The sequence below is a fragment of the Lithobates pipiens genome, unplaced genomic scaffold, assembly GCF_037356315.1.
Source record: "Lithobates pipiens isolate NorthernLeopardFrog02 unplaced genomic scaffold, aLitPip1_a1.2 Scaffold_3, whole genome shotgun sequence".
NCBI classification, from domain to species: Eukaryota; Metazoa; Chordata; class Amphibia; order Anura; family Ranidae; genus Lithobates; species Lithobates pipiens.
In genome coordinates, this window is record NW_027507790.1 from 158,745,404 (window position 1) to 158,770,963 (window position 25,560).

The window sequence follows — 25,560 nt, forward strand, 5'->3', positions numbered from 1 at the left end:
AGCTGTGTGCTTAGGTTCGTTGTCCTGTTGGAAAATGAACCTTTGCACTCTGGAGCAGGTTTTCATCAAGGATGTCTCTGTACATTGCTGCATTCGTCTTTCCCTCGATCCCGACTAGTCTCCCAGTTCCTGCCACTGAAAAGCCTCCCCATAGCATGATCCTGCCACCACCATGCTTCACTGTAGGGATGGTATTGGCCAGGTGATGAGCGGTGCCTGCTTTCCTCCAGACCATATGCTAGCCATTCAGGCAAAAGAGTTCAAACTTTGTTTTGTCAGACCAGAGAATTTTGTTTCTCATGGTCACAGTTCTTCAGGTGCCTTTTGGCAAAATTGTGCCTTTTACTGAGGAATGGCTTGTCTGGCCACTCTACCATACAAGTCTAATTGGTGGAGTGCTGCAGAAATGGTTGTTCTTATAGAAAGTTCTCCTCTCCAGAGAAATTCTGGAGCTTTGTCAGAGTGACCATCGGGTTTTTGGTCACCTCCCTAAGGCCCTTCTCTCTCTCTCTCAATTTGGCTGAATGGCCCGCTCTAGGATCCTGGTGGTTACAAACTTCTTCCATTTATAAATGATGGAGGCCACTGTGCACATTGGGACTTTCAATGCTGCAGAAATGTTTCTGTACCATTCCTTAGATTTGGGCCTCGATAAAATCCTGTCTTGGCGGTTTACAAACAATTCCTTTAACGTCATGACTTGGTAAATGCTCTCATGTGCATTAACTGTGGAACCTTATATAGACAGGTATGTGCCTTTCCAAAATTGTCCTTTCAACTAAATTTACCACAGGTAGATTTCAAGCAAGTTGTAGAAACATCTCAAGGATGACCAGTGGAAGCAGGAGGCACCTGAGCTCAATTGCGAGTGTTATGGCAAAGGCTGTGAATACTTATGTACATGTGATTTTTTTTCATTTTTTATTTTTAATAAATTTGCAAAGATTTCAAACAAACTTCTTTTACATTGTCATTATGGGGTATTGTTTGTAGAATTTTGAGGAAGATAATGAATTTAATCCATTTTGGAATAAGGCTGTAACATAACAAAATGTGGAAAAGTGAAGTGCTGTGAATACTTTCCAGATGCACTGTAGCTCCATACTGAACAGAATAGCAGGAAAGCGAATACAGGCTGCTGTTGGAGCAGACATTAGTTGGGTGATTTACCCTCCATGGGCAAAGTTTAAGTTCACATGAAAATAGTAGAATACTTTCTGAAAACCATGTCTTCAGCACTGAACAAAATGCCACAAAGAGGAAACCGTGAAAAAGGATCTTACACACAGTATCACACAGAGCTAAAGTATGACTAAAAACTGGGTGTATAATAGTGATCTTTAATAGAATAAACGACAAAATACTTTACAAAATGTTTAATGCATGCACATCAGATACAACAATAAATTTAATGAAATCAATAGTGTAAACATTTTACAAAAGCTTTTCATTATACATATAGTTTGGACAAGAAAAAAAAAAAAAAAATCTACCATAGAAGATCAGTGGCACATAAAAAGTCTTTCATAATATGATCCCAGAAAGATAGTACACAAAAATAATAACACTTGTTCCTTTGTCAGTTTTGGGAATCAAAGAACATGTCAGGTTGGTTGAACAGTCGCAAGCAATACTATCAGAAACCATTTAGAAATACCAGTATAAAAATAGCTTGTAATCCAGTTACAAATGGCTGTTGAATAGCAGACTGTGTCCACCATCAGCCACCAGATTGTAGACTTTGGCATAATGCAGTGAACTGGAGTTCTTCTTGAGATCAACAGACAAAGGCTCAGAGGTTTGTACATGTCAGTTCCGAGTGTGAACCGTTCTTTCAGAGACCGTCTATCTCTACACTGCTGGCGCACACATTTCTGTCAGCAAAGAGTGCTTACTGCATAGTCCCACACGACAGATGTGGCTATTCTGTGCTATTTTTGGAAAGAGCAATTGGAAGTGATATTGTGAGGGAAATTTCCAGGTGTTCACATGCAAGCTCGGTGCAGGTATATGCTACCTGGTATTGTTTGATACACAATACTGGTTTTGTTTCTGCTGGAGAAGCTCTGTGATTGCCAGAAGTTTTTTGAGAACATGCTGTTGGAAGTAAAAAAATAAATAAATAAAATAAAGCTAATGCATGGAACTAAATGAGACTAATAATTTTACAATGTACTTCACTATAAGAATACAAATCATACATTAGCGAAGCAATAGTGAATAAAAGCCCAGCTATTTCCATATACTTATACTGTTATACATGTAGTACATCTACTGAGGCTACTGTGAGCTGCACTGTACAATCAGGAGGAGGAGTTTCTGACAGCTAAACCAATATAATCTGCATAAATGATATGCAGAAAAAAAAAGTAAAAAACAACACTCCCTGAAGCCCTATTGGCTTTGTTTGGCTTTGCAGTCTTTGCTGCTCTGCCCCAATGACAATGGTGAGTAATTCTTTGGAGGAGTAGAGAGAACGGTTTGGGAATCTTACTTTTGCACACAATATTTTATTCAACCGCCAAACTGAAAGGGTTTCTTTTCAGAGGAGGTCATCTACCCAAAGGATAGGTTCACCTGTGACCTTACCATATATAGGGTGTAGCATGCAACATGTTACTAAATCAACTGACCGCCCCCCACTGTGACAGCAAATGAGGACTGCTCCCCTGCTGTCAAAATTCAAAAACAGCGGGGCTCCACCCACGCAGCCACATCATTGATTTACAGAGTTCTGTGTGAACTACAACTAGTAAGTGCCCTCAGAGTTCACTGAACCTCCTGGACTTTAGTAACTGCCTGTCCTATGAAAGGTATGGGCAGACCGCTCTACTGACAGTCTGGCATTGCACCCATGATCTGCTGATTGTGGGTATGATGCTTTACAGGCTCTTAGGGGGGAAAAACAACACTTTGACCTGGAAAAAAATGTGCATTTTTTTTTTTTTTTAAGGTGAACTTAGCCTTCAATTCTGTGTTCTTTATATGTAATTATAAAAATCCAGGCAGCTTTATCATTAGTGGGCAATAGACATGATCATTCCTTAGGCTTTAAAGGGAGCTGAAAGCACCAGTTTAACTGTAAAAAAAGAAAATAAATAAAGTACCTGTTGTGCTCCTCGCTCATTGCTGATCGTTCGGAGTTCATCAGAATGTGCCACACACATTTCGTGCAAAGCTGCCAAGTTACGGGACAGGTCAGTCCTACAGTGTTCAGTAGTATCAGGAAGTTCAGGTACATTCTAGTGGAGATAAAAAATAAAGAACACAGGCTTTTTTGTAAGAATGTAAGTGTAAGAAACTTAAAGTAGCACGGTGATAAGTTCAATTAGAAAAGCCAATTACATCTCAAAGACAGCTCAGTTCTTATGAAAATGCCTGAGCTGTCTCCAAATATTGTAGTCTTAAAGAAGAATGCCAGGTATGGCTATTTTTCCAGTCTGGAACAACGTAACTATGCATATACAGTGTCTCTGGGATCCCTCTAGTAGCTAATAATCACTAGTAGTAGACACTGCTAGCACAATGGTCTACACCAGCTTCCTGGTCCCATGCCAAGTGACTTTCCTACTGCATTGTGAACAGAGGTGGTCAGCTGCTTGGCACTTGTGCCATACAGAGATCACTTTGCATCTACTCAATAAATGCAAATGGTTCTCTGATTAAATGAGGTGGAGAGGTGAGGTGGTGGTGCAAATTTTAAAAAGGTACAGGCTTTTGGACTGTCATTCTGACTATGACTTCAACTACCTAGTGAGACACTGACTTGGAACAAGCATGCAACCTGTAAGGAACTTCTACCCTGCATAAACATTTCATATCAGAGACTTGCTAGGTAGATGAAGGATGACCGCAATGGAAACTTCACCTTAACGAAACACACAAATCCATCCATTTAGGCCTCATGCACACTGCATGCATTACAGCTGCTTCTAGGGGTTTCCCCTTCATGTTAGCCTAAAAAAAAAAAAAAAAAAAAAAAAAAAAACAACACAGGAAACCCCTAGAAGCAGCTGTAAAAACATCCACTGTGCACTGGGCCTAAATGTCATGTCTGAGTTTTCTATGCACACATTGGCTTTTAGCAGCTGTGGCAGAGCGTTGCCTACCAGGGTCTAGGAGGAAGCTGTGACCCAGAATTCTCAACCAGGCGGGTTGAGGGGCTCCAGGGAGCATGTAACAAGAGGAGGAAACTGGCCTTTCAGTTTCCTCAGTGTTTTCTAAAGTCCACTTTGGGACCTGGAGCTCAGGGATTTCTGAGAAATTCGGGTGGGATGGAATCCATAGTCCTGGGTCCTGATTTTGAGAACAGCCAGCATACTGATTGGTCAGGTGTGTGTTGGGCTTTCAGTAGTAACCTGACCATGGTTCTGGGCTCCACTCCAGCAGATAGGAAGTCTGAGTACCAGGAGTTAGGAATGCTCCACAGTGGAGCCAGTGCAGCAAGAGGCTGCTAGCTAGGTGGTCGGTGAAAAAGTCTGTAGGAAACAGACAAGGGCTTGGAGTGTAAGGCCAGAGCAGCCGTGCTGCAAGTGAGAGCCAACTAGGCTGAATGTCATTTTGTTGATGGAAAAAGGAATGCTGAAACCCCTGCGAGGGAAACCTATGTTTGCTGAACTTTCTTTTAATAAAAATGGGTAAACAAAGCCCTTAAAAAGAAAACCAGCGAGTGGTGGTGTCCTTCAAACTCTACATTTGATGCTAGTAGAAGTTCGATAAAATACCCCGCGTGCATGAGGCCTTGTTGTCTTTGATGATTACTGCAGCAAAGCCCCACATATTGTATTAACCACTTGACCTCCGGAAGGTTTTACCCCCTCTGCATGTCCAGGGTATTTTTCACTATTCAGCACTGGCAATTGCACGGTCATGCAACACTGTACACAAAATTAAATTGATATAATTTCCACACAAATAGCCCTTTCTTTTGGTGGTATTTAAATCACCAGTTTTTTTTTTCATTTTTTGCTATAGCAATGAAAAAAAGTTTCATACAAAAAAAAACAAAAAAAACAAAACAAGGTTAGCCCAATTTTCTTGTATAATCTGAAAGATGAAGTTACGCTGAGTAAATAGATACCCAACATGTCACGCTTGTAGAATGGCGCCAAACTTCAGTAATTAAAAATCCCAATACACAAAATATTGCTCTCTGAATACTCTCTAGCTTGAATCAGGTGGAAATATTTTTTTCAACCAGGTCAGTGTTTTTCTTTTTTGCTGCACACTGAGTACAGAAAAGGCAAGGTTTTCTGAGAAATTCCACTCACCCCAAGTTCATCTAAGAACATGATCATACGATGCTTGTTACATTTTATGAATGGATTTACACCTTCCATGTAGGGTTCCTGCAATACAAAAGGTTTGAATAATCCTCTGTTTACAATGTTGTCATAATATTATTGCATTTACGTGTCAGACATGCCATTTCTGTCACATTTAAAGGGATTTTCTAGAATTAACACATTTAATCCTTGCTGGAAACCTCACCCACAAAAACAGTATAAAAATGTGGAGGGGCCAATTCTTCTAACGAATTAGGCTGACCTTTCAAAATTAGTAATGCCTACTTTCAAAGATTTATATGTCAGCAGTTGTCCATTAATGACTTAATTTAGCTGCAGGTAACTGGGCAGGCAAAAACAATGCTTGAATTAAGATGAAGTGCTTGGCCACGGACACCGGTGCTGTCCAGCAAGGGTCCATCTTTTAATTATTTCTTGAAAAAGCCCTTTAAACATGTGTCACAGATATTCTCAAATCTACAAACAAATACAAACAAGGTTTGCTTTGCCATTCAATTACAAAACAAGAAAAAGTTTAAACAATTTTAAGGATGCAAGAAATGGCAGAAAAGTGTAAAATGTGTGGCAAGAACAGATAATCATTAGACATACAAGTTACACATTTACACCATACAAATAAATCGATTCACATTAAAAGCCACACAAGAAACTGCTACAGGCCATTGTACAGAGTACCAATAAAAAGACTGATAATGAACGGCTGAAAACCGTAAGCTTTGCACCAGATGTCTGGGATGAATCTGCTTTTGCATGGGAGAAGAGGTGCCAGTCTGATAAGGTGGGCGTTATTTATCAACGTGCATTATATAAGATCTTGCTACATTGCTCCATAGTCATCAGATTCAAACTATCATCGTCCAGTTGTCATTCTTTCTGCATAGGATAAAATATGAATCTGCTTGCTATGAGGCAAGTTGATAAATAAGTCTCAATATAGGAACCAACGAAGCTTTTCTATATTGAAAAATACCACAAAATTTGGAGACAATATCAATTCCACCATTTAAAAAAGGTCCACTGTCATGAATTTCACATTAGTGATTTTACATTTGTGACTATGTACTTATGTTTACTAAAAGATACACTATATAATACAAATACAAAAGATTATTTACTCCTTTGTGTAATTGCAGTATGTGGAATGTGCTTCTAAATGACCAATGTGGCTTCTACGATGGTGAAGTGGTCTGCAATATACCTTATGTCTGTCGCAGGCATTTAACAGTAAAGCAATGGATACACAGACATTGAACCCTCTCTCACAGTAGATTGAAAGGCCCTATAAAGGCTCTCATTAACAGCAGTACAAAAGAACAGCCCAATTGCAGCAAGCACTGTCTGTAATTTCCAAAGTCTAGATAGATAAACGAAAACTTTAGAAACATATTTTACTGTAGATATCCTTGTAGGTTTTTCCACTTAGTGGCTACAGTACAGTGAGAGTGGCAAAAAAAGATGAGAGATGAACTACACTCACAATGAAATGGAGATCATGCAATGGCAAGTGCAAAAGCGTTACCAGTTAGAAGAATAAAAGATAAAAAAATAAAGCTTTTTTTCTTACAGCTCCAGAGGAAAAAACGCAGCTTTGTGGCACAGCAGCATCATGTCCCTCCCGTGCCAACCAGAATAAAAGGAATTGTTATTAGATCGTATTATGTACTTGGTGCATACTAAGAGTGCATCAACTAATTGTAAACACTGTATGTCAATATTACTTTAATTGGGATGTATGGTCTAAAACAATGGTGTGTGTCCTGCTTTGCATTGCACATTAGCATATACTAATCAATAAGTTATACAAGTAGTTTTAAATGAAATTTGTGCGATTTTTCATATTACCCATGAGCTGTCTCTTAAAGTGTATGTTAAGCCAAACTTTATTTCAGTTTTCAATAGAGTAGGGAAGGCTTAAAGGGGTTGTAAAGGTAATTTTTTTTATTTTCTACATAGGTTCCTTTAAGCTAGTGCATTGTTGGTTCACTTATCTTTTCCTTCGATTTCCCTTCTAAATGTTTTTTTTCTTTGTTTTCTTTGTCTAAATTTCTCACTTCCTGTTTCACCCCAGTAAGCTGTTCAGTAAGCTGTTCTGGCTGACTAACCACCAGCTCGGATGATGGTGAGAAGTTTACTGAGGAGAAACAGGAAGTGAGATATTCAGACAAAGCAAAAAAACATTTAGAAGGGAAATCAAAGGAAAAGGTAAGTGAACCAACAATGCACTAGCTTAGAGGAACCTATGTAGAAAATAAAAAAATTACCTTTACAACCCCTTTAAGAGCCGTACACATAGGCCAAATATCAGGTGGTATTGGCCAGTTCAATGGAAAACGGCCAACATTTGGCCCATGTGTACAGCAGCCAGTGTGGCTTCTGTCGAAGGGTCATGACTGAAAAACGTCTGCTGATCGAAATCAGATCGGCATGTTCTGAGAGAGCCCGCTGGGTTGAATGAAAAAAAAAAAAGCCTCACAGTGTGTACTAGGCTTTAGACAGTTCTATTGTTATCTGGCTCCCCACAGAAAATTTTCACCCCTAGTTCTAGTTGACCATCGTCATCAAAAGGGATGAACTCGGGCATGTTTGGATCCTAGCTTGAACCAACTTGAGCAAGCCTACCAGTCTAGGCCACTGCTAACCCCACAGCGGCATATATACAAGCCACCTATGATTGATGCAGTACACAGATTCACTCAGGTGGGTTTGAACTAGGATGTCAGAGCACATCCCTAGTCATCAAGGCAAAAAGTGTGGGGAGATCCAGTTTACAGATGTCAACAGAACAGAAGATGAAAGATAATCCTCCAACGGGACACCCGATTCTGAAACAATTCTTTATGATGGGAAATCTGTTCACTTTGGAGAGATTTCCTCTTATTTATTTGTCTCCGAGAGAGGAAATTAAGAGAAGAGAACTCTCCCCAGCAGGAAAGTCTCCAAAATCTTATAATGGCATTATAAAATCTTTTATAACCTTAAAGGGTTTTTACCTTGCCAATTCTTTTTTTTTCAAACTAAAAGAAAAAAAGTTTGGGTTTCACATGCACTTTAGAACAAATGATGTGGTATTAACACATTTCACAGCTAGCAGGTCAACTGTAGTGTATTCCATGTTTTTCAAAGTCATATTTTTATGGGGGTATTTTATTTACACATTCTGTAGATTTTCACTCTTGTGGCAGTCTCTCTAACAAGCCCAATCAGCCCCCTTGACTAAGCAGCTGCTATAATAGGATACACCATCTAAGCATTGTATTGTTCTTTGCATTCAAAAAGGAGCAGAATAAATTGGCATGCCAGTACAGAGACGCAGAGAATGCAAAGAACATGCCAAACATCTGTTTCAAAAATTTAAAGAGAAAAAAAAAAAAACATGATCATATTGGTTATTGTTGGTAATGGCACATTAAGATAAATTACATTCATTCATAATATATCTAAAATAAAAAACAAACAAAAAAAGAATTTACTTTAAAACAAACCTGTGACATATTTAAATGTATAAAAGGTTAATAGCAGACACGTTGAGAGCCTCAAAACGAAAGCTGGGCCATACGAGGATGGATATTCAACCACTTCAGCAGTAACCAGTCAAATTTCGTTCCAAGTATGGCCATTGTGATTGAACAGAAGTCAGTCTGCTGAATGACTTCTGTTTAACCACCTTATTGGAAAATTGACACTCAGTCAGTGGTGTGGGCTACAGACTGCAGCATTGATCAGTGTATTCTGATGGTGGGAATGTCTCCCAGCTGTCAGAATACAAAGACACAGCGAGGTGGATTCTCCCCCCATCCACCTAGAATGGGTGGATAGTGACTCATCTACAGCTAGTCCTAAGCTCTCTGGAGTTTGTACTTGCCTGCTCTCTTACCACAACTAGCATGAACAGTCTCACTAGCCAACAGCGATGCAAGGTTGGCAATTTGGACAAGTTCAGGTTTCTGGGAGAAAATCTGTATTTGCATAACACAGCACCCCAGGCTTCCATGTTACATAAACAGCTACCCTGCAATTTTTGACAGGGTAAATAAAATGACCAGTGAAACCTTCTGCCCAATATATATTTTTTTTTTTAAAGAACTTTGAAGAGAGAGTTCAAGAGGGCATGAAACCGTTAAAGAGGTAAACTGGATTTTTTTATTTTTTAAAAGGTGAAATCCAGGCAAATCAAAGAAGAAGAAAAAAATGTCTGCAGGTTCTGCTTCTTAACTGTCCAATCATAGGCTGAAGGCAGAGACAAGACCTAGCTGCACTACCTAACTGGAGTAGGGAAAGGATTTTTGTACTCACTGAAAAATTTTTTTCTCAGTCAGAGACACAGCTCAGCAATAAGCAACCTAGTGTTATACTGTTGCCTAAATGGGAAATTGAAGTTAGACACATAAACAGCATATGTGATGATGGAGCTTTGTCCCCCAAAGGACTCCTTGAAAAGCATTTTATGGTGAGTAGAGAAATACTAAGCAGGCATGTTATCAAGCTACTCATAGTCCTGCACAATAACCTGTGGAATCAACTTAGAAATAGTGGTTCTGAAAGATGGAAAACCTCTTTTAGGGCCTTCTAGAATGACAAACCACTAATCAGTCTGCCTAAAAGAAACAGTAACAGAAAAGTAAATCCTGATGGCCCTCACTACATACAGGCAATGGAGTGCAACCTTCTTGGGGCAAACCAGTGCTGGACACAGCGAAGACAACACAATATCTTCATTAATGAGAAAAGCAGATTTTCCTTTAGGTAAAAATGTGGGTTCTTGGTCTTAAAAGGACCTTACGTTTATATAACATCAATGGGGCTACTTACTGGATGATGCAGATAGCTCAGAAAACTTTTTTGTTTGACGTAATGGTCACAAAAAAAAAAAAAGACTGCCTTACAGGACAACACCACCAATATGTCCCAGATAGGTTTGAACAGAGATTTAACTACCACAGTTTAAGGGAAAGCCTAAAAATGAGCAACATGCTTAACCCCTTGTATAAAAGTACAAACCAGAGAATGGTCGGCAGAGAATGGATTGACAGGACAGGCATCCAAGTCATGATAGTGCCATGGGACAAGTGTTTTTCATGCCCCAACTGAAGGAAAGAACAAACAAGGCACCTTGAAAAAGTAAGTGGACCCAGAGAACCTCGCACTACTGAAAATAAGTCTCCCGCATTCAATGACTAACCTTGCAAGAAGAAGTAGATTTGTGAGCATTTATCATGATCAGGATTATTACATCCCAAATGATCAATCACTTAAAACCAGAGTTTCAACAGCCAGACCACCAAAGCCAGTGCAATGCATAGATGGGGCATATCGATCCCACTGTTCCACCAAGGCTTCTACTGCATCTGCCATTTAAAACCACATCCTGGAGACAAAATTTGTTCAGCTTCTTGCTGAACCAAAAAGCAAGCAAATTCACATTCACATCCCCCAAAGTAAGCCACATGTCCCCAAAAACCTCTGGATGGAGGGACACATTTGAGTCCAAAGCCAAGGAGATTTGCTCTCCCAGCAGATCATCCAGGTAACATATAACTAGAATGCTTCTGAAGCAAAGGCAGCTCAGAACGGACGTGAAGACCTTAGTGAACACATTTGGGGCTAGGTCAAAGGGAAGATCCACAAACTGTCAGTGATAGTCTTGAACAGCAGATCAAAGAAATCACTAAAGACCTGAAAAGATGAGAATGTGTAAAAAAAAAATTCTTATGTAAACGAGACAATAACTAGACTCCATTCAGTATTTTGTAGAGGTATAAAGGCATTGTGAGCCTCTAAATCCAAGATGGGATGAATATTGCCTTTTGCGCGTACACACGATCAAACTATCCGGCGGAATCCACCCGTGTGTGAGCTCCGGCGGACTTTTTTTTTTTTACCCAAAACTCGCAGTCTGGCAGACAATACGGCCGTGTGTGTGCTAGTCCGCCATACTTTTAAAACGAACAGACCGCACGGAGAAAAGTCCGTTCATTTTGAGCGCAGCTCCAGGTAGCCAGGACTAGTGAAGGAAGTCGCTGGCCCCATCACCTTGTATGGACTTAAAGGGGAAGCCCTACGCCGAAAAAACGGCGTGGGGGTCCCCCCCCAGGTCAATATAAGACCCTTATCCGAGCACGCTACCCGGCCGGTCAGGAAAGGGGGTGGGGATGAGTGAGCACGCCCCCCCTCCTGAGCCGTACCAGGCAGCGTGCCCTCAACATGGGGGGGTGCTTTGGGGAAAGGGAGGGCCACACCCCCCCCACCCCAAAGCACCTTGTGCCCATGTTGAGGAGGACAAGGGCCTCTTCCCGACAACCCTGGTCATTGGTTGTTGGGGTGTGCGGGCGGGGGACTTATCTGAGTCCGGGAGCCTCCTTTAATAAGGGGGCCCCTGGATCCCGGCCCCCCACCCTATGTGAATGAGTATGGGGTACAATGTACCCCTACCCATTCACCTGTGAAAAAAATGTAAATAAAACACAACACACAAGGGTTAAAAATAATTTATTGCACAGCTCCGAGGGTCTTCTTCCGTCCTGGGGGGTCTTCTCACCTCACTCCTCTGCTATCTTCTGCTCTTTTGCTAGCTCTTTTACTAGCAGAGGAGCCCGGATTTCTTCGTCGCCGCTGACCAGGGGTCTTCTTCCAACTTTTGGGGGCCTTGTCCCTTGTTCTTGCCGAGCCTCCGCTCCTTCTTCCAGCTCTTTTAATGGCGGTGGCCCGGTCGTCTGTCGCCGCTGTCTTCGCCGCCTTCTGTTCTTCTCTTCTTGAGATGTTGACTCGTCGCGGTCTCCGGCCGTAACGACAGGGACGTGGTGTGCGGCGATTTATATAGGGACATTGCCGGGTGATGTCCCCGCCCATTATGATGTCACAGTCCCAGAGGATGCTGGGACTGTGACATCATAATGGGCGAGGACATCACCCGGTGACCCCGCCCATTGTCCCTATATAAGTTGCCGCGTGTCCCTGTCATTACGGCCAGAGACAGCGACGAGTCAACATCTTAAGAAGAGAAGAACAGAAGGCGGCGAAGACAGCGGTGACAGAAGACCGGGCCACCACCAGTAAAAGAGCTGGAAGAAGGAGCGGAGGCCCGGCAAGAAGAACCAAAGAGGGGGACAAGACCCCCGAAGTCGGAAGATGAAAGCCGGGCTCCTCCGCTAGTAAAAGAGCTAGCAAAAGAGCAGAAGACCCCCCAAGACGGAAGAAGACCCCCGGAGCTGTGCAATAAGTTATTTTTAACCCTTGTGTGCTTTATTAAATTTTTTTTCACAGGTGAATGGATAGGGGTACATTGTACCCCATACTCATTCACATAGGGTGGGGGGCCGGGATCCGGCAGCCCCCTTATTAAAGGGGGCTCCCGGCCGGATTCCGATAAGCTTCCCGTCCGCAGACCCCGACAACCAACGGCCAGGGTTGTCGGGAAGAGGCCCTTGTCCTCATCAACATGGGGACAAGGTGGTTTGGGGTGGGTGGGCTGCGCGGCCCCCCTTTCCCCAAAGCACCCCCCATGGCCTGGTACGGCTCAGGAAGGGGCGCTCGCTCGTCCCCACCCCTTTCCTGACTGGCCAGGTTGCGTGCTCGTATAAGGGTCTTATATGGACCTTGGGGGGGACCCCCCACACCATTTTTTTGGTGTAGGGCTTCCCCTTTAAGTCCATACCAGGTGACGGGGCCAGCGACGAGTCAATCTCTCCACGAAAGGCGGCAACATTGACTTCCTTCGCTAGTCCCGGCTACCAGGAGCCACCTTCAAAAGAACGGACTTTCCTACGTGTGTGGGCAAGTCCGTTCATTTCAAAAGTCCGCGGTTTGTCCGTCAGACTAAGTCTACCGGATAGTCTGATCGTGTGTACGCAGCATTTGCCTTTTGAAACTGTAAACAGATTTCACCACCTCAATACAGGGCACTTTCCTACCCAGAAAATTTTTCAGCTTTCAGCGCTGACACATTTTGAATGACAACTGCGTGGTCATACTACACTGTAACCACGTGACATTTTTTATCATTTTCTTCGCACAAATATAGCTTTCTTTTGGTGGTATTTAATCACTGCTGTATTTTTTATTTATTTTTTTTAAATAAAATTGAAAAAAGTTTTTTAGTTTTTTCAGTAATTTTGTAAATAAGTAATTTTTCTCCTTCACTGATGTGCCCTGATATGCTGCACTTATGGCCACTAATAGGTGGCATGGATAGGCGGTACCAATGAGCAGCACGGACTAGCATCACTAATGGCACCGATTGGCAGCACTGGTGGCACTATATTGTAATCAGGGCACTGATCATCAGTGCCCTGATTACATGTGTAGCTGTCCCCTGCTAAGAGATGCCACTGATCGGCTCTCCTCGCCAGACACTATCAGCATGAGGCAAGGAGCGCCAATTACCGGAATCTCTGCGTTTACATGTGACCGGCTGTGATTGGACACAGCCGATCACATGGTTAAAGAACTACGGCCTTTTAAAGAGATCAGGGTCATGGCGTCATATGAAGTCGTCCCAGAACAAGAGTCACACCGCTCCTCCGTCATTTGATGGTGGGCGGACGAAAAGTGGTTAAAGGAGAAGTCCAGCCTGGGCTCATTCGGCTGGGCTCATTCGGCTGGGCTTCTCCTATGGGTCACAGGAGTGCAATTCGTTTTGCACTCCTGTAAACCACCAGAGAGCGGACTTAAGACCGCTCTCTGCTGACCTCACCAGGATCAGTCCAGGCACCACGTCATCCATACTTAAGAAGTCTGGATCCGCCAGGTGCGTGGACTGATGGCAGTCCCAGCCTCTCAGTGAGCCGCTGAGACAGCCACCCCCCACCCCTCCAATGAGCGTGGAGGAGCCGAGCAGGAGAGATGCTGACAGGCAGCTCAGGGAGGTGAGAAAACCAAGCCATAAGCGATGTTCGTTAGCTTGCTTCGATGCTGTATCCACCTAGGTAAGTATTAATATGGGATAAAAAAAAAAATGAAAAAATCCCATACTTTGCTTTTAAGTCAAAAATTTTAAACTTTTCAGTTGGGGAATAGAAAAATAACCTCCTAGGACAACAATGCTTAAAGAGGAAGTAAACCCTGATGAGTTTACTTCCTCTTTTTTTCCCTGCAAAGGTAAAGCATAATGGACTACTATGCATCGCATAGTAGCCCATTATGTGTCACTTACCTGACACAGGAGCCAGTGAAGTCGCCGCTGTCCCCTGTAGTCCGCCGCATCCATCTTGCTTGTGGCGTCTCGCAGCTCCGCCGAATGACAGCGGCGAAGCCGCGATGACGTCACTCCCGCGCATGCGCACAGGAGTGGCGTCTCGCAGCTCCGCCGCTGTCATTCGGCAAAGCCGCGATGACGTCACTCCCGCGCATGCGCACGGGAGTCGACAAATGCGGCAGCTCCATTCTTGGAACTGCCGCGTTTAGTGCGCCTGCGCGCCGCTGTCTACGGCGCATGCGCCGTAGACAGCGGTGCCCGTTTTCGGGCAAATATCTCCTAAACCATATAGGTTTAGGAGATATTTCTTGGACCTACAGGTAAGCCTTAATCTAGGCTTACCTGTAGGTCAAAGTGGTTTGTAAGGGTTTACTTCCTCTTTAAATGGCTGAAAGGAAGCCCATCTGACGTTGCTAAGAAACTGAAGATGTAATCTCGTGCACCCAGGAGTTGGTTGTGTGAGCTTCCCAAGACGTCTGCCCACCATGGATGGAACTGGCAGGGGTGGACCTTCATGTGGGTGTTGTATTTATCCTCAGGTCTGGATCCTTTGGTTTGCTAAAACATTTAGAACCCCCTGAACTCAGAGGGGTGGAAAGCTTTGGAAACTGGAACCTGAGGAATGAAAGGATTGTTTTGAAGGCATTGACCTGCTTCTGTTGATCCTTAGCTTTGCTAGGACTAAGTAAGTGACTCTCACTCCAACTCAACTTTAATCACTAGCTTCAGTAAAGAGCCTAAAAGACAGTTTCCCACAAAGGGCAGGTGTAACAAGAAACTCGCTCGTTTTTTCTGCCAACCAACACTTAAAGTGGTAGTAAATTTCAGACATGAAATATGAACAAAGCATATCCCTCTATAGAGCATACTTGTCACAACCCAGAACACCAAGTGTAATTTCTATCTGCTGCCTTGTTCCTCTGCTATCAGCACGAGTCAGTTCTGACAAGTTTTCCTGACACCAACAGAAAAAAAGTTGACATGGGAAGGATCTCCAGCACACAACCTGCGATTGACGGCCTCATCTTTGTTCCTGTGTGAAAGGGGTGGGGAGGGGGTGCATATTTTCCTTCCAATCAGCTCTCAGAGCTCTCCTCACTGAGCGCTGCAGAGTATAATTTAAGCTCCCTGCCCTCTGCCTTCTGGACAATCAGGCAAACTATAAATTCTACAATTTGAACAGAATGTAGAGGAGAGAGCTAAAAATAGACAACAACTTATGTAGGATGATTTGATTTATCTCGGTCTGTCTTTCAAAAAAAAAGTTAGTTGACAAGCCCAGTAGTAAAAGAAGAAATCTTACCCACTTCATAAAATGGCCTTACAGCTACAGCCTCTTCTGCAGCAAATACCGTACACATAGCCTCAGATACAAACAGAAGAAAAACCTCAACACATAATATAGCCTGCTAGCCACTCACAAGAGCGAGTCTAGGGACAGAAAAACGACTGTGACAGAACACCAGTATACCTAATAAACTGGGAAAACCTATGCTTGTTTGCTGCTTTAATCTACCAGTAGCTGTTAATGTCTTCCAATTTAAGCCATTCTCCTAGGGACACTAAGCAATACTGAACAGGAAGTGTAGAAGGGGTTATAGCTCTATGGGGATGATCTTTAAGGGCCATACACACAGGCTGATCACTGATGTGTTCTAGGGGGGTACTGAGGCGCCCTCTATCAGAACACAATAGCTCAGTGGGGGAGGACATAGGATTGTTAGCACAGTGGCTCCTCCAGAGCGCTTCAGTTTCTCCCCCCTTCACTGGGTTGAAGGAGGAAAAACTCACAATGAGTACCAGGCTTTCGTTTTCTATGTGCCTAGTATCTTTTTTTTTTTTCCAATAGGCAGCAATATAACCCCAGGTTGCTTATTGACCAGCTGTGTCCCTCAACGAACAATAGGTAAAGTCAGGTTTCCAGGTGCTTTCTGGAAGATGTAAATCTCATGAATGAATGGGCAGGACTACCAATTCTGTGGTAGGTAATATAGCTCTTATATGTGCAGTATTTAATCTATTCAGCAATTTGCCTGCATAATAATCACGTGCCTATAGCTATACACAGGTCCTTTACATATCCTTAAGGGCCCTTTTCTCCACAACATGTTGGCAGGGGACAGGCTGGCTGTGGATGCTTTCTAAAGAATACAATCCAACATTGAACACCTTTGTTTTGATGTACCCAAATGTATTTAGCCCACTAAAACTGAAAGTTCAATTGAGCTTTAAAGAGGAAGTAAACCCAGGTGGGTTTTTCTTCCATTCTTCTTACCCGCAAAGTAAAGGCATAATGTGCTAGTATGCATCACATAACTAGCACATTATGCGAAAAACTTACCTGCAAACACAGGCCGCGTCGTCCCCTCTACAGGCCGCATCCATCTTCCTTCCAGGAATGCGGACGTCACTCCCGTGCATGCGTGCGGGAGCCGCCGTTCACCGCACACGCTCCTGAAGGAATGGCATGGGCGGCCGTTCCTTCAGAGCGCATGCGCCACTGACAATCAGTGCAGTATACAGTAAATATCTCCTAAACAGTGCACGTTTAGGAGATATTTACAGTACCTGTAAGGTGAGCCTAATTCTAGGCTTACCTATGGGTACAGCTTACACAGGGAGGTTTACAAGCTCTTTAATATAACTTAAAATTGGGATTTAAGAAACACTGAAACCTAGCGCCCAGGCTCACATCGGTTTTTTCAGTGCTTGCATTCTTTTACAACTGCTAATAGACTACTATAAGGATGAATTTGGCTATTGCATGTATTGTCAAAATGGTTACAGATTAGAGGTCGGCCGATATATCGGCCGATATTTGCCGTTTTTTTAATAATCGGCATCGGCCGATTGTGCTGATAAAAAGCCGATTTAGAACTACAGCAGGACTTTGAAATGACTTCTGTATAGAAGTCAGTGTAAGTTGCCTGAGTCGTCATAGAAACACTTTCCTCCTCTCTGGGCAGGCTGCCAAGAAAAGAACAAAATGATACAATGTTTACACTTGAATGAATGAAGTCAACTCAGTGTGTAGAAGTTCTCAGTTTAACCATTTAAAGACTAAATCTTTTCTGACACTTGTTGCTTACAAGTAAAAATCCTGTATTTTCTGCCAGAAAATTACTTAGACCCCCCAAAAATTATATATATATTTTTAGCAGAGATCCTAGGGAATAAAATAGCGGTTGTTGCAATATTTTATGTCACACGGCATTTGCACAGAGGTCTTTCCAATGCATTTTTTTGGGAAAAAAATACACTATTTAAAAAATAAAAATAAAATAAAAACAGTAAAGTTAAAGTTTTTTTTAATCTAAATCATACATACACTGATTGGAGGTTTGTTTTGTTTAATAAATGTTTAAATGTAAGAAATTTTCTGTATATGAAGACTGCTTTCACACTGGAGCGGGCAGGCGTTGATGGTAAAACGCAAGTTTTAGCGGCTCTTTACCATCATTTTAGCGGGGCTATTTGGCTGCTAGTGGGGCACATATAACCCAGCTAGCGGCCAAGGAAGAGGTTAAATGCGCCCATGAAGCACTGCTGCCAAATCGCACTGCATGCGCTTCGGCAGTGGTGCCCATTCATATCAATGGGCAGGAGTGGTGGAGGAGCGGTATACACCACTCCAAACGTGCTGCTTGCAGGACTTTTTTTTTTTTTTAAGATCCTGCCAGCGCATCGCCTCAGTGTGAAAGCACTCTGTCTTTCACACAGACTGCAGGGGAGCCATTTTGCAGGCACTTTACAGGCGCTATTTTTAGCCCAAAAGCGCCTGAAAAATGCCCCAATAGGAAAGGTGTGTTGGGGGGATTAAAAAAAAAATAATAAAATCGGCCTAACTTATCGGCCCAAAAAATCGGCATCATATATCGGCCATCGGCCACCATGATTTCTAAATATCGGCATCGGCATCGGCCAGAGAAAAACCCATATCGGTCGACCTCTATTACAGATTGGTGAATTTTAGAACATACAGGCATTTTTACTGTGCACAGCTGAAATCTTCGCCTTAAATATTTGAACACAATCAGTACTGCAATATTACTTGGAGTCCAGGTGCATTAGAAAGATCTCCTTTTTAAATATACTCCACAGTAGACCTTACAGTCAAGTAAATGCCTAACAAACATATTAAAAACATTTGCATTCCTTTGGTGAAAGTTTTTAAAGCTGAAAAAAAAAAAAGACCCTTTCAGTGACCTTCTCCTGGCACTGCGAAGGTATATGTACCTTATCCTCCAGGAAGTGTTGATATAATATGTTGCTTCATTACATTACATTACATAACATAACCACTTCAGCCCGGAAGGATTTACCCCCATCCTGACCAATCCCTTTTTTGTGATATGGCACTGCATCGGTTTAACTGACAATTGCGCAGTCGTGTGACATTGTACCCAAACAAAATGGACGTCCTTTTTTTCTCACAAATAGAGCTTTCTTTTGGTTGTATGTGATCACCTCTGCGGTTTTTATTTTTTTGCGCTATAAACAAAAAAAAAAAAAAGGAGGGACAATTTTGAAAGAAAAAAAAAAAAAACACATTTTTTTTTTTTTTACATTTTGCTATAATAAATAGCCCCAAAAAATATATATAAAAAAGGAAATTCTACCACAGTTTAGGCCAATATGTATTCGCCTACATATTTTTGGAAGAAAAAACAAAAAAAATCGCAATAAGTGCATTGATTGGTTTGTGCAAAAGTTATAGAGTCTACAAAACAGGGGATTTATTGCATTTTTATCAATGCGACATACAGATGATCGGACACTTTTGACACCATTTATACATATGGCATTTATACAGCAATCAGTGCTATACAAATTCACTGATTACTGCATAAATGACACTGGCAGGGAAGGTGTTAAACACTAGGGGGCGATCAAGGGGTTAACAGTGTTCCCTCAGCGTTTTCTAACTGTAGGGGGGATGGGCTCACTAGAACATGACCGAGATGCAGTAGATCACGGTCATGTTGTTAGGCAGAACAAGGAAATGGCTAGTTTAAATAGGCATCTCTCCGTTCTGCTTCTTTGTGCCATGATCACGGGACACCGGCGGACATAAGAGTCCTCAGGACCTGTGGTCGCGTGCCGCTGGTAGAATGTGTGCACCACCCGCTAGCCACAGATGACGCAGCAACATGGGTACATTGTTTGGGCACCCATGCAACTTTGCCACCGTGAGCCAGTCGGCAAGTGGTTAAAGTTTAAGATTTGTACTATATAATGTTATGTGGACAATTACAGGAAATCCATTTTATGATTCATAGTTTCATAGTTAGTAGTAAGGTTGAATAAAGACACCAGTCCATCCAGTTCAACCTGAGTGAGTGTCTACCCCTATTCCTGTACATTGCACACTCACATTGGTCCCTACCCTCAAGGAGCCCACAATCTAAGGTCCCCACTCATATACTAAGGCCAATTTTGGACAGAAGCCAATTAACCTACCTGCATGTCTTCGGAGTGTGGGAGGAAACCGGAGTACCCGGAGGAAACCCACGCAGGCACAGGGAGAACATGCAAACTCCAGGCAGGTAGTGTCGTGGTTGGGATTTGAACCAGCAACCCTTTTTACTGCTAGGCGAGAGTGCTAACCACTACACCACTGTGCCGCCCACTAATGATTGAGATAATAATAATAATAATAAATCATGTTTTAAGATTGGACTTTTGAGGCACAAAATTGATTTCAGTGCAATTTTCTAGCGCACCCCCCCCCCCCCTTTGATAGTATATAGGGATGTTGCATTATCCTCAATCATTTCATTTATATCCTCAAGTTGAATAGCCAGTCCCCCCCAAAACAGCTTCTCTTGACTGCTCAGCTGGTTGTAGGCACTGACATCTGACACAATGCAGGACCACTGGTTTTGGATTGTAAGTGAGGATGCCGAGGGCCCAGCCACAAAAAAACAGAGAAGACAAGCACCAACAGGATAGTGGATGGAAAAGGACCTGGGAGGCCTAGAAGATGATAGGCTCAGCAATGGCAAGCAATGCCAAACTGCTGCTAATAAAGCAAACTGAATATTGGCATGCATTAAAAAGGGGATCAACTCAAGAGATAAAGCCATAATTGTCCCGCTCTACAAGACTCTGGTCCGGCCGCACCTAGATTATGCTGTCCAGTTCTGGGCACCAGTCCTCAGGAAGGATGTACTGGAATGGAGAGAGTACAAAGAAGGGCAACAAAGCTAATAAAGTGTCTAGAGGATATTAGTTATGAGGAAAGGTTGTGAGCACTGAACTTATTCTCTCTGGAGAAGAGACGCTTGAGAGGGGATATGATTACAATTTACAAATATCATACCGGTGACCCCACAATAGGGATAAAACTTTTTTGAGGAAGGGAGTTTAACAAGACATGTGGCCACTCATTAAAATTAGAAGAAAAGAGTTTCAACCTTAAACTGCGTAGAGGGTTCTTTACTGTAAGAGCGACAAGGATGTAGAATTCCCTTCCACAGGAGGTGGTCTCAGCGGGCAGCATCGATAGTTTAAAAAAACTATTCGATAAGCACCTGAACTACCACAAGATACAAGGATATACAATGTAATACTGACATATAATCACACACATAGGTTTGACTTGCTGGACTTGTGTCTTTTTTAACCTCACCTACTATGCAACTGTGTAACAGAGAGATATGAGGCAAATATACTGCCGTTGCTTTGTTCTGTTCCCCCTAGACAAGACAAGCATTTAAAGGGGTTGTAAAGTTATTTATTTTTTAAAATAACAAACATGTTATACTTACCTCCACTGTGCAGCTTGTTTTGCACAGAGTGGCTCCGAACCTGCTCTTCTGGGGTCCCTCGGCGGCTGTCTCTGCTTCCACCCGCAAGTACTTCTCACCTTCATGCGAGCCCCCGCATGGTGAGAAGCACTTGCGGGCATGCTCCCGTGATATAGCCGCTCGCTGTATCACTCAGCTCCGGCGCGCCACATCATTGGGTGTGATTGACAGCAGCGCGAGCCAATGGCTGCGCTGCTTTCAATCCATCCACTCCAGCCAATCAGCGGCCAGGCTGAGAGGCGAAGAGGATGTCGGGGGCGAGCACGGGACTTTCAAGGGGTCAGGTAAGTAAAACGGGGGGGGGGGGGGGGGGGCACTGTGAGATGTTTTTTCACCTTAATGCATAGAATGTATTAAGGTGAAAAAATATTTACCTTTACAACCCCTTTAACGTTTGCAGTGTTGGGGGGACCCTACTACAGAGGTTTTTGCTTCAACTTTAAAAATGTGCTAAAAATCTAATTAAATTTGCTCATCACAATAAGTATTGGAATAGCTGACTTGTATCAAGTTACTATTACTGAAGGGTTGCTAAAAATTCTTTAGGTAATTTAAGTAGGTTTTATAATTAATCAACAGAACCCTTCTACTGAACAGAAATGTAAGTTCAGAAGAAGATAATTCTATGCACATATTTATCTTTACCTCAGTATTTGTCACTCATTTACAAATATTCTTAAAATACAAATGTAAGAAAAGTTACATTTAGACAAAAGTTCAGATATATAACAAAGGGAAATTTGGGACTTTAAATGAAGCAGTTGGAATGCGGAGGCAAGAGTAAAAAGGTTTTTTATTCATAACATAGTAATGGTAGAGAAATAATTTTATAAACACACACGCACAAACACACAAACACACTTAATTGGCACAAGATTTAGAATGATGGATAAAAAATACATATCAATGAACTAGGGCAGTGGAAATTAAAGATTAATTCCTCAATTAATCGCTACATTTTTTTGATCGATCAAAATTCTTTTGATCGGTACTCGCCTCTCTGCCACCTTCCGGGTATTCAGGGAGTTCCGTCGGAGATCCGGTGACATCACCGACATCGATGTCACTTGACCCCTCCCCCCCCCTTCCCCTAAGTGCCTCCATCTGCTAATGAAGGGAAGGGGGAGGAGTCTGGTGACCTTGAAGTTCTGATTGAATGTAACGAGTACGGGGGAGGAGCTACGCATGACATTTTCTTTCTACCCATATCTATATATAAAATTATTCCTCTACCATTACTATGTTATGAATAAAAAACTTTTTTTACTCTTACCTCCGCATTCCAACTGCTTCATTTAAAGTCCCAAATTTCCCTTTGTTATATACCTGAACCAGGGATGGAGGCACTGAACCGGGCCTCATTTAAAGTCCCAAATCCCCCTTCTATAAAATTTAGACAAACGTTAACAAAGTTACAAGATACCAGTGTTTTGAAGTGATAATCGCTTAAAATGAATTGCAAGAAGCCTTAGAAACATATGTTTGCACTGTCCACAATGCTGAAGACATGATGGACAAGTTTGTGTTTCATAATTATGTTAATATAGACTTAAATTCTTTTAAAATTAAATATTAATGTCTAACTTGTATTCATAAATATGGAGCATAATCCCCCAACATTCCATAAAGCAAGCACAGGGAAAGCAATTAACTGTATGGTGCTTCCGTTGACATTCGGGATCTAAATCTATATTAGTACAATACTATTTGCACCTCGTGTCTTATTAGCTACAATAGATCCTACTGTACCTATTTTAAATTGTCCTCTCTGTATACCCTGACAGAGAATTTGGCAGAGTCTCCCACCTACCACCAACGAGACACCAATCCAGAGTTCCTGTACGCTCAACACTGTTCCAAACAGAAATGCAATTTAACATTTTTTTTAAATATGAGGAGACACGGTATGGGATTGGTCAAATTGATTCAACCAGGAGATGGAAATTAACATTAATTTCCCAACAAGGAAGGACTCACAGCCTAACCATGGACAACACAGATACAGAAGCCCCCTCCAAGGATTAGAGGAGTTGCCATGTCAGGGAAATAAATACTCAGAATGAATGCAGAGAATAACTAGTTCACAGGTAACCCCAGGGTGAGGTCAGACAGATTCTGGTGATCAGGAAGCGGCAGGACATCAATTCACTGTGGTCACATGATTGGGCAGGGAGCGGTTAAAAATACAGCCAGCATGTTGCCAAGTTTTTTTGTTTTTATACTTTTATACACAAACTAAGATCCTTGGCATAATTACATTTTTAAGCAACATGTCTATGGAGATACATGCATCTATAGTTTAAGATTCCTAAGTTTCTAAATTACAACTTTCATATCACACCCCTGCACACAAATAGAAATACCTAATAGAAACACACAATAATAAAACTGGATTTGTGGTTCTGGACAACTGTGATAAGAGGTATGAATTGACCTGTTCAAATGCCATACCTAGTGTAATCTAGGTGTTCACACAATTGTTCTGTATAGGCTTACAAACTGTACCCCAAAATAACCAGATTTAATTGGTTGCTATGGGTTTTTTTCCCCATTTTGTTTTACATGTATTTATATAGTGCTGTTTATTTAGGCAGGGCATACGGTACCATTCACATCAGTCCCTGCCCTCAAAGAGCTTACAATCTAAGGTCCCTATCTCCCATGCATACATGCATGCACACACAAACTAGGGCCAATTTAAACAGGAGCCAATTAACTTTCCAGCAAGTCTCTTGAGGTTGGGAGGAAACCGAAGTACCTAGTAGAAACTTGCAACCACAGAGAGAACCTGCAACCTTCACGCAGATAGTGTCCTGGCTGGGATGTGAACCAAGGACACCATTGCTGCAAGGCACACGTGCTCCTTTGTAATTTTTTATTTAGTAGCTTAGTGCCTAGATAGACTGTATTTCTTCAAATCGGTTTTAAATGTATTCTGCTATTTACTTACTTTGGATCTAAATTCAACCAAATTTGCTAAATTTTGCAGAGACTTGGCGACCAGCGTCAATGTCCTTGCAGCAGTTGGAGAAGGAGAATCTATCAGAGAATAAATATCAAAACAGTAAAGATTAGATCCTAAGAATACTTTACAGTTACCAGCTATGATACAAGCTCTTATAAATACAAGGTAATTACGTGTTTATACATTTCATTCTGTTCCCATCAAAGCATGTGGACACAGACATTTTAAAAAGAGAAGTATGACCAAAGCTTTTTTGGCCATACTTCTCTTGTGGGCCAAAGGAGTGCACTTGTGCCTTCCTGTGACCCAGAATCAGACAAAAGCGGGATAAAATCAGCTGACATCACAGAGCCACTGCAGACTCTGAAGGCACCCGACAATGTTGGGATCTACACAGATACCTTACAGGCAGCTGGCCCATCCTCTTAGCACACCGCTGAAAACCTGAGCCAGCCGCTCCAGTGATTGCTGACAGTCACCTCTCTCTACTTAGAGCGGGCCCAAGAACTCCTAATTTCTTGTATAAGCAAACAGAGGTTCTGCAGCTCTGAAGTCCCAGCCAGCATTGTCAACCCTGTCTGGTTTGTACCTTCTGGATTACAGAAGGCCTTCAGTCAGGGCTAACATCACTGCTTGGGATTTCAGTGCAGTAGAAACAGCTTTGTCAGCTCTATATAAGAAGTTGGGAGCTCAATGGATTTCTACCAGGTTCAACAGCTATTTTCTCTACTTTCAGTGCTTTTAAAGAGGTCACAACAAAGGAACGATATATACATTTCACAAATATACTATTTTTTTTTCACAGAAATGATTATACAGATATGTATGCAGATGTGTGAGGCTAAAAACTTTTTTCTAAGCATTACAAAGTTTTGTTATGGTAAAGTGTTGTTAAAGCTTCAAATATTAAAAACATATGGCCTCAGCACTTGCCATGCTAAAGGAAAAGTTCACCTTTGGTAATATGTTAACGGTGAGTACCTGCATGCGACCTCCTGGTCCCAAGCTGTGACAGAGGTCAGAGAATCTTCTCGCCGCTGTCACTATTTAAAAGGTTTAACTGCGAAGGGCTCCACCCAATGGGTCACATCATTTATTCAGAACGATCTGTGAATGAATGAACTACAACTACTGCCTGCCACTACGCAGACAACTTGTAGTTATCACTGAACTCGGAGGGCACTAGCAAGCTCTCTCTGAGTTCACCGATCTTCCTGCTTTCTAGTAACTGCCTGCCTGTACAGACATCTCTCCAGACTTGCATCCTGGACAAGATCAATAACTTAACAG

The 25,560-nt window shown here is 42.2% G+C and overlaps 1 protein-coding gene across 2 annotated transcripts in view; it reads right to left on the minus strand.

Annotated features, from left to right (window-relative positions):
• Window positions 1-1,320: 1,320 nt before the first annotated feature.
• RASA1 (RAS p21 protein activator 1) overlaps window positions 1,321-25,560 on the minus strand; it is a 159,009-nt gene continuing 134,769 nt past the window's right edge. Inside the window, exons 22-26 of one of the 2 annotated variants that reach the window (XM_077462433.1) lie at window positions 24,256-24,344; window positions 6,871-6,918; window positions 5,271-5,348; window positions 3,108-3,242; window positions 1,321-2,097 (exon numbers count right to left, since the gene is read on the minus strand). In XM_077462433.1, coding sequence (XP_077318559.1) covers window positions 2,014-2,097; window positions 3,108-3,242; window positions 5,271-5,348; window positions 6,871-6,918; window positions 24,256-24,344 — 434 coding nt within the window. In that variant the 3' untranslated portion in view covers window positions 1,321-2,013. The remainder of the gene's footprint in view (window positions 2,098-3,107; window positions 3,243-5,270; window positions 5,349-6,870; window positions 6,919-24,255; window positions 24,345-25,560) is intronic. The other variant, XM_077462435.1, reaches the window with a different exon arrangement.